Source organism: Oculina patagonica, chromosome 5 (assembly GCF_052425735.1).
Source record: "Oculina patagonica isolate OP01 chromosome 5, crgOcupat, whole genome shotgun sequence".
NCBI lineage: Eukaryota > Metazoa > Cnidaria > Anthozoa > Scleractinia > Oculinidae > Oculina > Oculina patagonica.
This window is the reverse complement of record NC_135762.1, coordinates 23,897,656-23,912,671: the sequence shown is the minus strand read 5'-3', so window position 1 is coordinate 23,912,671 and position 15,016 is coordinate 23,897,656. Positions and strand designations below refer to the sequence as shown.

Below are 15,016 nucleotides of genomic sequence, written 5' to 3'. Positions count from 1 at the left end.
ATTTAAAAACATTTGCTTTTTATTGTTGTTTTTTTTGTGTATTTCTCAGTTAAACATGAATTTGTGTAGTTCAAAGCAATCATGGCTGTACAGTAGAATCTCGATTTCTCGAACCTGCGGTTTCTCGAAATTCCCGATATGTGGAACCAATTTTCATTTCCCTTGAATAGTACTACTCTGCTCTGTAACACCGATAACCCCGATATCTCCCCTGGAGGTTCGAGATCTCGGGATTCTACGGTATTTCGTTTAGTCTCATTTATTAGTTAAAGTTTCATGGAAACCGCGGAGTCCATTTAACTTTACTGTAGATTCAGAGCTTTCAGTCCTAAACGAAACTTTGCCACTCTCCGAAGACTCGGCCTCGTCGTCACTTCGTTGAGAGCTCGATTGACTTCCTGTAACAAATAAATCCGACATTTTAGGACATACTCGAACCATTCCCTCCGCTGCCTTTCTCCACTTTCGCACTCCTTCCCAGTCGCTCTCTACTTCCCACGGCTTGTCCCCAGAGAAATGAATCACCTCGGGTTTTACATCCCTCATTTCATAAAACCATTTCGTGCAGGCATACTTGACGTGAATATGATGCCATTCAGTTTTGTACAATTGCGTAAAGAAGTATTCATCGGGACCAACAAAGTTCGCTGTTGTTCCGATTTGAGGGAGCGAACTCGCTAACAGATAATGATCTAAATTAGGAGTCAGTACCATGATACATCCGTGTACACCGTAATTGTTTTCAACAGAGTTTTCAATTTCCAACTCGGGGATTTTCGACCCGTGCCAGTAATCGTGATTTTTGATGCTGGAGCAAACTCCAGCTGGGGTTGGAAGTTCAAAAAGCGCGTCGATGTTGTTAAGAACGAGCGAATCTGCGTCTAACCAAACAATCTTGTCGTACTCTGTAAGCTTTAGCATACGCGCTTTCGTTAAACTATATTCAATCCATGTATCCTCTCTGCGATACTTTTTCCCCCTCAAAGCGCTTTTCACTCGCGTTTTGATATACTGCACCTTTAACACTCGATCGTAGAGCTTGCGCAGTAGCTTCATGGCAGGAACACTGACGTCAGGTGTTACCATGACGATCAATTCATGCTGAGTTTTCTGTTGCCTTAGAGACCAAGCGAGGGTCAGTGCTCCCTTAATATACTCGTCACCGCACATCACCAAGGTGACGAATGCATATCGCGGGCGCGGGATTGTTTTTCTGAATTCGTTTTGGAGGTGTTTTAAAGTGTTGGTCTTGGGTGGTGCAAAGCGTGAGATTCTGTTGAGTTTTCGGTGGTTTGAGTCAATCACTTCTCTCAGGAGTGTTCTTGATCTCGACATCTTGTCCTTTCCTAAGAAAAATTGTGTTTTTTTTTCCTTCAGCCTAGAACGAGAAAAAGACAAAACAGAATATTAAACCCCTACGGATGAAAAGAAAGAAAAATTAGAATGCACAGAAAGCTATAGAACAACTTAAAATTCTACAGAGGGTCTGAAAGGGGGGGGGGGGAGGTAAAGATCCCATTTCCCAGCCCAAATTTTTCCCAAAACTCATTTCCCAACCTATTGGTTTTCCGATTTTCCAAATCCCAGTCCCAGTTCTATTGATTTTTCTTTTGTGATTCCCAGTCCCAGTGACCCAACCATTCTCTCAGTGAAAATTTGCCCAAATCCCAGTTCCCCTTTTATCCCTTCAAGTCCCTCTCTACAACACCGCCGACACAAAAGAAAGACAAATTGTTACGCCGTCGATGTTATCAAGTCGCCTTGCCTTTAATTAGTGATGGGTAGCTTTGTTTAACCAGCAAAATAATTATAGTCATGTATTTTTACGTTAAAGTGTGAAATGCTTGAAAATTAGCTACCAGACCATTTTACAAGTCATTCACAGCAACTAATTGAGGTGTGACTTGAAATCACCTTTGCAAAGAATAAACGGTTCGCATTGCCACAAACCACTCTTCCTTAGATTAAAAAGGGTGTGAAAAAGTGTTAGCGGTGGATGACTCGATTTTGAAGCTATACTGCTGAAAAATAAAACAGATTACTCTTGATGCAAAATAAATCAAAATTTCAAAAGCAAACTCCATACTGAGGTAGAGAGAACTGACCTATTAAATTAAGTTGAGACGAGGAGCGATTTACAGTCAAACGTCTGTTTTCTCCAATGTTTCACGCCGGCAGCTGTCGTTGTTTAGCTACAAATAAGTTGCCGTATAGCTTAAAAGGGGGTCTTTAAAAGAGTATTGCAAAATGTTTCAAAAAATTTACGATAATAGTTGGGAACAAAATACCGGACACACTTGTTGCGTAAGATTTGTATAGCTGTCTGCTGAATCTGAATTGTGTTGGTTTACTTCAGAAGGACCTAACAGGAAAATAGAGCATTAATGAATTAATGACCAAAATACACTATCTATACGCAAAAATAGGCTTCGATGCTTAGATTTTATAATATTATTTTTTTTGCCCAATGAGGCATATTTCTGGCTAAGTCAGTTTAATGGAAAAAGGCAACAAGTGAGCCTTATTTGAATAAAACTGTCGTGTGTCAGACTTGAAGGAATATCTTAGTATCTAATTGTCCACTGCCCTCACATTAAAAGAAAACTTTCTCGTTCTTTAAAAACTTTTTTCACTAATTCTATTCTTGACTAGATGCAGACTGTTTGCATAAATAGCGGTCTTATACACAATATACAAAATAGACCACTAGAGCTTTGTAAAATCCGATATATCTGGACTGTAAACCCGAACAATAGAAGACTTAATGTGTATAGTAAATCCACTTTAAAAACAGTATACAAACTTGAATATCGAGAACGCTACCGCTTTAAGGTCGATACAAGCACTGTACGGACCTTTAGATTCTTCAAAATCCCAGTGAATTGCACGAATTCTTAACAATCTCGAAGAGTGGTAACTACAGTAAAATCGCAAAACGGATTTTACATGTTTGTTTACACGACTTCTTGACTAACAAAGATTTTCGAGTCTTGAACAATTTTCTGAGTTCAATATATGTGTACTTACTTTGCAAAGCTCTTCTAGGAAAGTTTGTGTTCTTCGTCACCGCATAAAACCTAGAGCATCACAAATACTTCGAGATGTTTTAGCGCCAAAGCCGCGCCGACTTCTGAGAGCTGTGTTGATTGCGCCGGGTTATCAGTTGAATAATTTGAGGTTCGTTTTAAGGTTTTGTTTATTCCAAACAAAAGCTCTTCACAATAGACGGATTATAAATAAAGAGCTTAAGGCGATATCAGTGTAAGCTAGTATTAAATTAGCACTCTGCATTAGATTTGTCGTGGGTAATTAATTTTTTCACTCTACAAACAGAGGTAACTTTCTAAGAGATACCGCGATTTACGGAATTTGCGTTGAAGAGGTTAACAATTTCAGAATCTTGGAATCGATAACTGTATCACGGTTTCGTTGAGTGATTTTGCATCAGCAATCAAATAAAAAAACAAAAGAAATAAACATTAGACAAAGACGTTTTGAAAAAAAGTACAAAGTTTTCGATGCACGAGGCAGGTCTTGTTTCATTGCTATATTTTTTAAAGGTATATTATCGTTTTCGAAAATAATGTGGGAATTCAAGTTGAGGAAATTATGTGGCATGAAACAATTGCCTTTGAAATTACATAAAGGGCTCCAGTACTACTCCAGCGCATTTTGGCTCAATACTCACGTTTATTGTAAACGCATCGAACTTTTCTCAAATTATGTAGTAAAACTTAAAAAAAAAAAAACATTCTTAGAACTCTGACAGCGTCTACTAAACTAGCCAACAAATAATAATTAGTTTTTTAAAAAAAAATGCTATGCAGAGTTTTGTAAAATATCTGTGGAAGCCACATTAAACTTTTGAAACCCTGAGCATCAAGCCGAAGTCATATTTCATAACGGGTTCCTGTCATTTGTCAGCTATTGCTCTACAATATCAAACCATTATTATTATTACCTTTCCTCTGAAATACATTATCTACTGGGCTTCTTCAAAATAATGCAAAAAACAGGAGACTGTTCGAACATGCTTCATAAACGTTTATCTTTCGTAGTGTTTTTTTTCTCGGCAGGATAACATCTAAAGTAATTGTTTTTCCTGATAACACTGAAATCGACTGTTTAAATACAACGTGTACAACGCGTTAACAATACTGTTATCACCCTGATTAAAAATGCCGTTAGAATTTTCTTCTAATTCAAGCAAAAGATGAAAAGAGAGGTTACATTTTATGAATAATTCCGTCGAATAAAATACAAAAAGAACGATTAGACACTGCAATCTGCCAAACATTCGTTACTCAAAACAAACTAGATCATATCGAATGCAAATATAAAATTCAAGACCAAAAATATCACCAACAGTTCTTAGATGTTTTGCAATGCAGTGAGTCCTAAACTCGAGATAACTGTTAAAGCGGCATTATTTTTAATTTCCTTACCTTGAATAACATGTAGAATTAGGTTTTCCTTGAAAGATACTTGTATCTCTTTAATTCTCGTCCGACCGGAGGTGAAACAAACACGAACAGCGCTGAAAAAATATATTATTTTTAAATCGGTCGCCAAAGCAACTGGTAAGTTTGTTATTTGATGATCTGTTCCTGAACACCTGCTGCAAAAATAATGACTTGTTAATCTATGAAATAAGAGGAAAAGAGAATGAGAAATGCTACTGATATAAAAAGTTCCCGGCTTTAATCAGTGGCGTTGGTTATAGTTGCACTATTGGCAATTTTTAGCCAGATTGCGAGAAACTAAAAATCGTATCGATACCGTAAAATACGGTTTTTATTTTCCCTTTGCTCAGGGTTATTCCTGTCTGATATAAGGAAAAGTTGGTGCGCTACTCCTTTTTAGTTTCTATGCTTTTCAAACTATTATTTTGACGTTCACTGTATAAAAGAATTGGTTCATGCTTTAGCTGTGCGTATATCGAGTTATGCATGCACTTGGGAAGTTTAGAGAGCACTCAAGAAGCTAGAGTTGCCCTCGGCTATCACCTCGAGCAACTCTTGCGCATCTCTCGTGCTCTCCAAACTCCCCGCGTGTATTCATAACTCGATATACGCACGTTAAGCATGAAGCAATTCTTAAAAACAATAACCGAGCTACTACGCGCGTTATAATTGGTTGATACCTGTCATCTATTAGAGTATAGATCATAAACACTATTGTTCCTTGGCGATTTCAATTAAACAAAAAAATAAAGTTCGAACAGCGGCAACAAACATGGCACACAGACTACACGTGGTTTCTTTTTGTTTTTGTTTTCAAACCACGCGTAGTCCATGTGTGATGTTTGTTGCCGCTGTTTGTATTTTAGAGTACAGATGTACAGATGACGTCACTGCGTGTGTGTAAAAATGCGCCACGGGATAACCTAATTACAATTGATTAAATAAAAAAATCGGTGCACTTGTACATGTTAAAAACATATCGATTTAAAAAGAGCGTCAACAAACATGACACGTGGACTACGCATGGTTTCTTTTCTTTCTTTTCAAACCATGCGTAGTCCATGTTTCATGTTTGCTGCCCCTGTTTGTACTGTAAAGTGCAGTTATACAGATGTACAGATGACGTCACTCGTGTGAATCTCGCGCGTGATCGGAGTTCATTATCCAAATCAGTGCTATCGGCAAAGTTTTTCAAAACTTGCAGGTCCACAACACTGAGAAACAATCAGCCAAACATCGTTCACCTTTCGAGACATATCACTGGGCTAAACAAGCTTGAAGTAGGGTGTCCATGGGGTTGTGGCTTTTACGATTAACGGTTAGTTGCTTTTCCTTAAGGTTAACAGAAGTGTTAAAAATTAATTTCCATTGTCCTAATAATAAAAATTAATCTTCATTGTTGTAAAACATATTTAAGGTCTTAGGACTTGAAGTAGACACTGACTGATTCAAAAAACATCGAAAGCTGTAAGTGCTTGTCCGATGTTGAGTAGTTTGAAGACACCACGAGAAATCGATGAATAGCAGTTGAACACTAAGGTTAAAGCTTAAAGAGTTAAACAACTTTCCAAATGGGATAAAGGTTAGTTTTTCAGTTGACATTTCATATTTCCATCATACAGTACTTCGTGATTGCGGAAAACTTTTTTGTGAAATGAAAGCATCTTTAGCTCACTGGTAGCGGCATTGCTTTAGCACTGAAATGCACTGAAATGCACTGAAGTCTTCTGTTATTATATAAAACAAAGAGATTCCATTTTGCCGTCCTTCTGTTCAGTTATAGATCACAGAAGACGTCAAAATGTCTTTTTGGTTCCTACCAAATTTTACCGGACGCCATCTGGTATAACTGAACAGACGCACGGCAAATTGGAATCTATTTTTATATAGGGCGAGGTAGGGAGAGTTTACTATTAAACGCTAAGAAAAAAACTAACCATTTAGATACCATTATGGATGGCGTAGTTCACGCGAGAAAAGTTGATCATTTGAGGAAGAGATTTGTACTGTTGCGAGTCAGTGAGCCCTTGCGCGCGGTAAGTAAACTGTTAAAAATGAACTACGAATTACGCGATCTGTAGTTAGCGGCTAGCGTTTATTAGTTTTGCCGATCGTTTTTAGCGTTTTTAGTAATTAGCTGAAGCATTTTTAAAGTTACCGTATTCTGGTGTTTCTGCTTTCAGTTCATGGTCGTGTAGTCAGTTGAATTCGCTATCTGTGCACATGCCTTCGACAAGCGCTCCCATTCTCGACCCCAGAGCCTTCGGTTTCTTGACTGCGCTAGAGCCCTGGTGTCAAAAATAGCCTCATGCTGTGCTCAACGCATATTCAGAAAGGAGGCGATCAAATTGCACATGATTAAATTTTCATATTTCTGTTACAACGGCTAACAATTATAGACATGTGTATAGACGGGGGTGTAATTAAGTTTTGTTCACGTACTAAATTATTCAACACTTTCTTCTTAGCGAAGGAATCCCAGCGCGTTTTGTAAGAAAATGGCTCTTTAATGATGCTTCGAACGATGAACGCGCCCTCTAAGTGCTTCACCAAGTCTAGGAGAGGTTTTCTGGCCGCAAAAGATTTAAAATGACAAGATCCTTGCAGCACCCATTCAGTAAGCAGGTAGGAATTCTTTTGCAATGTTGCACAATAGTTCTGGAGGGGCAGGTGTAGTCATTATACAAAAATTTTATCTCTTCTGCAATTCAAGAGTTTTTTAACGTGCAGTTTCGTAACGGAAACGTTTCGAAAACAGTCCTCTATACCAACAATTATTTTGTGTGATTTTCTGATTTAAAACTATATTTAAAAGAGTCTTTTAAGTACATCGGATTTAACAAAGAAAGCATCATTATTTTTGCACATAATAAGTTCTCAAACCTTTTCAATGCGAGGGAGGTATGAAAATTAAGCAAGGATTTCAAACATCGTCAGTGTTTGCAAAGGTTTTTCGTTGAGTAAACTTTTATAATATGTGCAAATAGTCTTAATTTCGATGAAAACAGAAATGTTGTACTGTACAACAATGGAAATTATGCTCCTATTTAGCAGCGCGTAACTAAAACATCTGCTTAATCGTGATCACAAAAATTTCAGACATTTGAAAAGAAAATATCGCCGTGTAAAAAAGATGACGATATGGTTTTGCTTCATATTAAAGAAAATTCTCATCTTTTCAAGGTTCTGTTGTCATTTTTGAAAACCTGTGGTACCGGCAAAAAATATACCGATTACGATCAAAGTAATTTGATTTAAAATGTAACGAATACTGCGATGTTTTCCAAATCATTTTAAAGGTGAAAATGATTAAGCAAATTAAGTAAAGATTTAGTGTTTGTTTCTCGAGCGAAGTGGTCTATTTCATCGATGTTGAGATGTGATTTGTTCAGATACTCTCAAATATTTAAAAAAGCTTCAGTTTGAATCCATGCTTTAATTGTGAAAATTAGTTGTTATATGCAAAACTTGACGCAGATATGATTTTGTATTGAACAAAGGAGCTCGTTGAATTAATGCAAAAGATTACAAAATAACAAACAATTTTGCATTGGTGATAAGTGCTCCAAAACTCCATTTTAAATTACAACTCTTTAAGCTCGAGTTTTGCAATGGCGCGCGCCTTGGAAGAATATAATTATTATCGAGAATTTAATGTTAACGATGTTTTAATTCGTGCTCAAGGCGTGTTTTATTTTCCCAGGACCTTAGACGCGAATAAATGAATGCCTTGGATTGGATACCCACTAGTAAAATGTCTTACCCAAAAGTATAAACATGCCTTGATGACGTCAAAACCATAGCCGCAATGCACAAGGAAAAACTTAGAACAATTCTTCAAAGACCAGTACCAAAACAATTTTATAAACGAAACATTTAAAATTCATTCAGTAGTAATACAAATTTTACACAGATTTTCACATCCAACAACCCCAGTTCTGTCTACGAAAAAGGCGATCTGCGCCCGTGAATGTCAAGGCAAGGTTAATTTCGCCATGGAATGAAAAAAACGCTCAAGACACGATCTTTATTTATTGTATCTGCATTGTATATTTTGTTATGAAGCCACAAAGTAGAACCGAGTCGCTTGAGGCTTTAGAAAAGCCACAATGACTTAGGAACAAATCATGAAAATGCGGTTACGGATAGTTTTCAATCGAGACTTGATTTACTCTCCAATACGCGCCATATTTTAAGGCACTTCTTTTCACAAAAATCAACAAAAAATTTCATAATACTTTTAAAAACTACGAACTAAAAATTTGATATGGATGATATTATCAAAAGCATAAAATAATGTAATTTTCGGTGCTAATAAAATCCTTCAACTCGAACTTTAATCTCAGTAACACATTGCTTTACTTTTCAAGTGCTGTTTTGTCCAGTTAAACCTTCGTTAATTAAACAGAGCCTTATATTATACCTTCCTTCAACATGCCTGTTATTATCTTAATTTTCTTCTTGTAGACATAAGCATTACACAATTTTGTTTTGGGTACCGGTTTCAGTTACACAAAAGTGATTAGTTCTGTTCATGTCTCGGATTTAACTTTTTTCAGGTGTATCAAGATTTATTGTTTAATCTCGCACTTGGCTGGATCTTTCCGTGAGCAGCAGTCAGAACAGAGCTTCAGTTCAACAAACCGTCCGCTCTCATGAAGCAGAGAAGCTTCTTCTCCAATGTCAAAAGCACTAACAGTTCTCAAGGTGTTTTTCTCTCTGGTGTCCATAAATTCGACCGAGACTCCATCTTCTATTAGCACAAGTTCCACCGGCCCGAGTCGCTCAACGCTCGCCACGACAAAAGTTGCGCCAAAATCCTTTCAAGGGACGGCGCATGTTGGGCAGGCATTTCGAATACCGATTCCTCAAGAAACTATAGACGCTGTTAACGGAGATACTGCTAATCTTCGCTTTACAATGAAGACATCTAACTATGGAAAAATTCGCTCCTCCTCATGGGTTCAGTTTGATATGAAAAGACGAGAAGTTTACGGCTTTCCTTTGCCTGGAAATGCGGGAACATTCTTTTATAAAATCCTCGTTAACAACATTACGGGATCTTTGGTAGATGAAATTTTATTGCGGCTACTTGTGAAAGCAAACGGATTTGCGTACAGTCACGAACTGATTTTAACTACAGGCACAAACGTTCAACAGTTTATGACAAAGGTAAATATGAGAATTGACTTTGCTTCGAAGTTGGCACGCTATTGTTTCAACGAAAAACCAGCGTCCATTTTGCTCAAGTCGTTCGACAAAGCATCTAGAAACCTAACTCTTGTATTTGTGAATATCCCTTATTCTCCTTGTAATGAAGACATTTACAGCAAGCTTAGAGCAAGGATACTTGAAGAGAAAACAAAGAAAACAAAAACAATTCAACCCAAGTTTCAGGATGCGCTAACTGAAAGATTTCCCATCAAAAGCGCGCACTTCAAGTTTTTTGGAGCCTGCGATCCAAACTTGTTCGGACCAGACCCTCCTTTTGAATGGGGCTGGTTGAAACATTTCATGCCTATTGCCATTCTCCTCTGTGTGGTAGGGATCCCGGTTACTATTGCTTGTTTAGTGAATAAATACAAAACTAAGCGTCCAGTTCCCGAAGAGAAAAGAACGCCTCGAACGCTGCGTCGAAGAAACGAAGATGGTACAACGGGTTGGACATCGCACACCGTTCATTTTAACAACCGACATCCTTCGATGCTGTCAGTAGCGAACAATTCTAAGGAAGATGGCATCGGTGAGGACGAGAAAGGCCTCGCTGGGAAGGCGAATATTCCAAATGGTAGTCCCTCAAGTAAACATTTGACAATTCCGAACGCAACTGCAAATCGGCCCAGACAGGGTATGGCGGCCACCGCGGACAAAACCAACAATTCAGCCAAGCAGAATAATCCGTTTAAGTTTCCTTTCAACAGGGAAAAGGGATCGTTTGATGTTCGCGCCATGTGGGACGATGATGACGACACAGAGCGTCCCCCCCTGAACATTCCTGTTTATTACACGTACAGGAACAATGACGAAGAAGAGCCCTCAATCTTGGATGCAGTAATAGACATGAACTTTGCTGACATCGCTGAAAACATTTCTACAAAATTGAAAGGTGTAAAGTCGATGTTGAACATATCCCAAGCGGAAGCTACGGAGCAAGAGGCAACAAAACCTCTCGGGGGAACTTCAAGTGCTGAGCCAAGTTTATCGTCAAAATTGAAAGGTCTGGGAAAGTCCATGCTCAATCTTTCTGCGCCAACAGAGGCAGCGGGAACAAGTTCAAGCAACTTGGCGCCCTCTCTCTCGACAAAGCTACGAGATTTTGGAAAATCCATGTTGAATATTTCCACAGATGCACAAGACGCAGCTGGCAAGATTGAGACAGAGAAGGGTGTTGGACATCAAAAGGCTCCCTACGACGATTCCGATGACAGCGAATCGTACATTTACAAGCCTCGGGAATACGAAGATGCACGAAGTGAAAGACAACGCTACGATAATGCACGAAGAGTTTCCGATTTCTCAAGAGACGGCAGCTCTGTTAGACAGTCTATCCGTCGACCAAGTGACGCATCGGAGTACGAAGATGCACAAAGGTCAACGACAACGCTACGATAATGCACGAAGAGGTTCCGATTTCTCAAAAGACGACAGCACTATCTATAGTCAGTCTATTCGTCAAACAAGTAACACATCCGAGTATGAGTACGAAGATGCACGAAGGGAACGTCAACATGGCTACGATCATGCACGAAGAGGCTCCGACTTCACGACAGAAGACAGCTCCGTGCATCGTCAGTCTATTCGTCGTCCAAGTAACACATCGGAGTACGAAGATGCACGAAGTGAACGACAACGCTACGATTATGCACGAAGAGGATCCGATTTCTCAAGAGACACAGCTCCGTGCATCGTCAGTCTATTCGTCGTCCAAGTACCACTTCTGAATATGAACTCTCCCAGTATTTCCCAGCTCGCCAAAATAGTTTAACTTCTGATAATCACAACAGAACTTATTTCCAAGGTCGCCGACATAGTACAAGCTCCGATCACCATCAGAGGACCCAAGATCCCTCTGGTGGCCCCAATTATGGTGAGCAACAGGGCAATAGAAGACCTTCTAGAGAAAGCGGCTCTGACGAATACCCTGATTCCCTTTTTGATGCACCCAGCGAGCATGGCTTCGAAGATCGGTCCGACCACGAAAAGTCGATTTTTGACAACGATTTTGATGACGGTGATGAAGCCACTCCCTGTCTCGCCAAGCCCAAACCTATCAAGAATCACTCCCCGGTCACCAAGGGTCAGGGAGGCCTGGGCATAGAAAGCTTTCCTCTAAACGAGGTCAAGTACCAAGATTACACCAACCCACATCAGTATAGTAATGGCCGCCTCCCGCGCAGGAAGCCACCTTACAGCGCACTGAGATCTAACAGCTACTCTAGCCAATCAACGCTTGACTTTTGGGACGATGACGAATACGACAGGAAAAGTAGCTGGAAACAGTCCTCCAAGACAAAAGACGACTTCTTCACTTCGTTTGACACTTCTGTACCAGATTTAAGGCGAGGCAGGAATAATGGAGGAATTCCAAACGGCACTAAACCACAGAGCAAAAGTAAAGCAAGGCAAGGAAACTCGCTTCTCCCCGACGTCGGTACGCTATTCTCGCGGGACTCGAAGGACGCGCGGGACACGCGCGAGAAGCCACCCGTTGTGTTCACACTTGGTGACGATGAAGAAGAAGAACGTCCACAAGAATTCGAAAGGGACAATTCTATGGTCGGTCTGATCAAAACCAAGGTTTCGGGCTTGCTGGAGCCAGACGGGAATGTATCAAAATGGTTTTCTGGATTTAACAAAAGCGACAATCCCGTCACGTAGAGCAAAAGAACAAATATATTTGCATGCTAGTTTTCTAGATCAAGAAGCAATTAGTTCCTGCGCTTGATAAAATGTAGCGGTCCAAACTGCCTTGAAGCCTTTGGTTCGTTGGAACCAGAATGGCGTGAAAAATAACTCAAAAGTGGCGTTTGATCGAGTAGATCGTAATGATTGGAACAAGACCACTCGAACGTTGAATTGTCATAACCAATTTACTCAGCTTTATTGGAAAAGAATGTAAATATGGGTCGTTTGAAAGGCCGCAAGCAAAATTTCCATAAAGAAACCCGTTTTCTTTTCGCGAAAGTAAAGAAATGTTCAAGCCATTTTTTCAGTGCGCATGCTCTCTCTTTCAGTTTGAAACTGATTCCAGTAAACGTTAGTCTCAGGACATTTTGAATTGGCGTTTGGTTTGCCAGTTAAAGCTTAGCAATTGTGCGATGCCAGGTTTTTGTACAGTAGTTGGGACTTACGTTGGTAGTGTATTTAAAAAGTGTAAATAGAATTGGTAGTTTAGATAAGAAAACCGCTATTTATGGTACTAAACGGTACTCGATCTTTTCAATTTCTTTATTTTATATTTTTATCACTTTAAAAGGATGGTGAGAACTTTTTGTCCTATGTTAAATTAATCATTGATATCAACAAGTGATCAAGTGATATTTGGGCAAAAGAAACAATTTTGCGCGAGCGTTTATTTGCTGAAAGGGCTCATCTTATGATTTGTCGAGGCTAAATTGTTACAATTTGTGAAATGTATACTCTTTAATAGCGAAGCGCGCAAGTGACGTCATGACTCAGACAAGACTCAGACAAACAAACTGGAATGGCGGACGATTTTCCCAAAACATTTTCTAAAACATCCGGTGTTCCCAAAACACATTTTTGAAACGAAAACTTTACCTAAATTCCCTCTATTTCTCTCAGAATGTACGCTGGTGTTGTCTGAGCCTCGTGGGGGTATAATTATTTGCATTCCATTTTTAAACCTCGCGCGCTCCGCTATTGAGGACGAGAAATATATACGCACTTTTCGACTTGACTTTTGAAAACTTTACAGAACTGAACAAAGAAGGGTGGAATTATAGAGCAGAGCATTAAAGTCTTAAAAATTGCAATTTCTTAACTGTCATCTCTAAAACCATTTTTATTTAGTTGTATAAACGTAACGTAAAAATACATTTGAGGTAAAATTTAGCACAGCAGTTTTGTCACCTCAGACAGCCAATATTTTAATTTCGAACACATCAGTCGAGGAAACAAGTACTAGTTGATGGCGACATCACTTCTCCGAGAAGTGACTGAGCCCGCAGCTTTCGCCCCAGGAGTTGCTAAGCAACATGACGTATTTGTACGTGCAATTGCTTTCAAAGTACTCGTGAGCGCTCGCGCTAGTTTTTGATTGGATGAAATAACTCGGAAATACTCGTCGAGTGTATCAACGAAGATTTGCACTTATTCCCCCGACTGACATATTCTAGTAATTCTAACTATGAATGATAAATGTAAGATTCACTAATATTCTAATAACAAGGATGATTTGTCCGCATAGTAATTTGGCACTTAATAATATTGCACTGCTAATCATTAAATTAAATCAAGTTGTTTCTCATTGCCAGAGAGAGAAAAAAAGCACAAAACCCTTATTCTTTCATCAGCTTCCTTGACAGCTCTCTGTGAAGTTTATGCTAGAAAGAGAAACTGTTCTGAAGCTTAACAAAATTAAAACTCCTTCTCGTTGTGACAGTTGTTCTTTATTTTTATTAGAAATGATTTCACTAAAGAACTTTGTGACAAGTTCCGGTTCCCTTGGCATTAAGCTACTGAAGTTAAGATGGCCTAAGAATAAAAGTGTCTTATATTTCTGCCCCTTCCTGGATGGGATGCTCCATCGCAGGTTATAATTACCCCCAGCATTGAATCCCGATAACTCGTACCTTCAAGGGAAGTCGAAAAAGGTTCGCGTTAGAGCGGTTTTCACTTGAGTGTCGAAAGTAATTTGCGTTTGCTTTGGTTCTGCATTACTACGCTCAGTGATTGGTTTAAAAATCTCGCGCCACTTTCTCGACCAGTCAGAACTAAAACAAAAACCAATCGTGACTCGCTCGCGCACGTTTTCCCGCGCTTCGCGTCAGCTACATGTTTTTGCTTCGAGTTTTGATTGGTTCACTGGATTGTCAATGTCGTTTCTGATTGGCCAGAGTAATTACTTTAGTTTTGGTTTTACGACACTCAATTGAAAACTCCTCTATCGGGGGTAAAATTAGTAAGAAATGAACTGGAGGGGAATTGAGAATGGTTCGAGTTACCGAGAGTTCGAGTTATCGGAATTCAACTGTATGTTTGAATTGTAATTCTTATTTATTCTTTTGGTAATAAAGCGTGTGTTGTGTTCACAGTATCGAAGATATCACGAGCTTTGTGGACTTACTTTGATAGCCAATTAAACTGTGAGTTGTATAATAGTCGGCCTTTGGTCTGAGCTAACTCGATTTAGTAGAAACTCGGCCGAGTTCTATTGGAAATCAGCGAATCTGATTGGTTCTCCCATTGAATTCTATTCGCTGAAAGAACATGATCGCGCGCGCGTTGTTCCTTAAAAGGACAATAATCTTGATTTTTGGATCAAGGGTGCATAAAATTGTAGGTGTTGGATTGCAATTCTTTAGAGTTTC

General features: G+C 39.2%; 2 protein-coding genes across 2 annotated transcripts; one reads left to right on the top strand and one right to left on the bottom strand.

The window, feature by feature from the left end:
* Positions 1-16: 16 nt before the first annotated feature.
* LOC144653419 (uncharacterized) lies at positions 17-4,528 on the bottom strand. Its single transcript, XM_078513409.1, has 2 exons — positions 4,446-4,528; positions 17-1,378 (listed from the first exon to the last, which is right to left on the bottom strand). Exon 2 carries the CDS (start codon positions 1,333-1,335, stop codon positions 256-258), a length of 1,080 nt encoding a protein of 359 aa, XP_078369535.1. The 5' UTR covers positions 1,336-1,378; positions 4,446-4,528; the 3' UTR covers positions 17-255.
* A 2,425-nt stretch (positions 4,529-6,953) lies between these two features.
* Positions 6,954-14,770, top strand: LOC144653420 (uncharacterized). The gene is made up of 3 exons (XM_078513410.1): positions 6,954-7,088; positions 9,023-10,967; positions 11,334-14,770. The coding sequence occupies exons 2-3, from the start codon at positions 9,144-9,146 to the stop codon at positions 12,339-12,341; spliced, it is 2,832 nt and encodes a 943-aa protein (XP_078369536.1). The 5' UTR covers positions 6,954-7,088; positions 9,023-9,143; the 3' UTR covers positions 12,342-14,770.
* Positions 14,771-15,016: the final 246 nt, after the last annotated feature.

Coding starts and splice junctions, on each gene's coding strand:
- LOC144653419 (XM_078513409.1), bottom strand. CDS start 1,335: ATGTCGAGATCAAGAACACTCCTGAGAGAAGTGATTGACTCAAACCAC.
- LOC144653420 (XM_078513410.1), top strand. CDS start 9,144: ATGTCAAAAGCACTAACAGTTCTCAAGGTGTTTTTCTCTCTGGTGTCC. Junction 10,968..11,333: donor GCTACGATAATGCACGAAGA/GTTTCCGATTTC, acceptor TTATGCACGAAG/AGGATCCGATTTCTCAAGAG.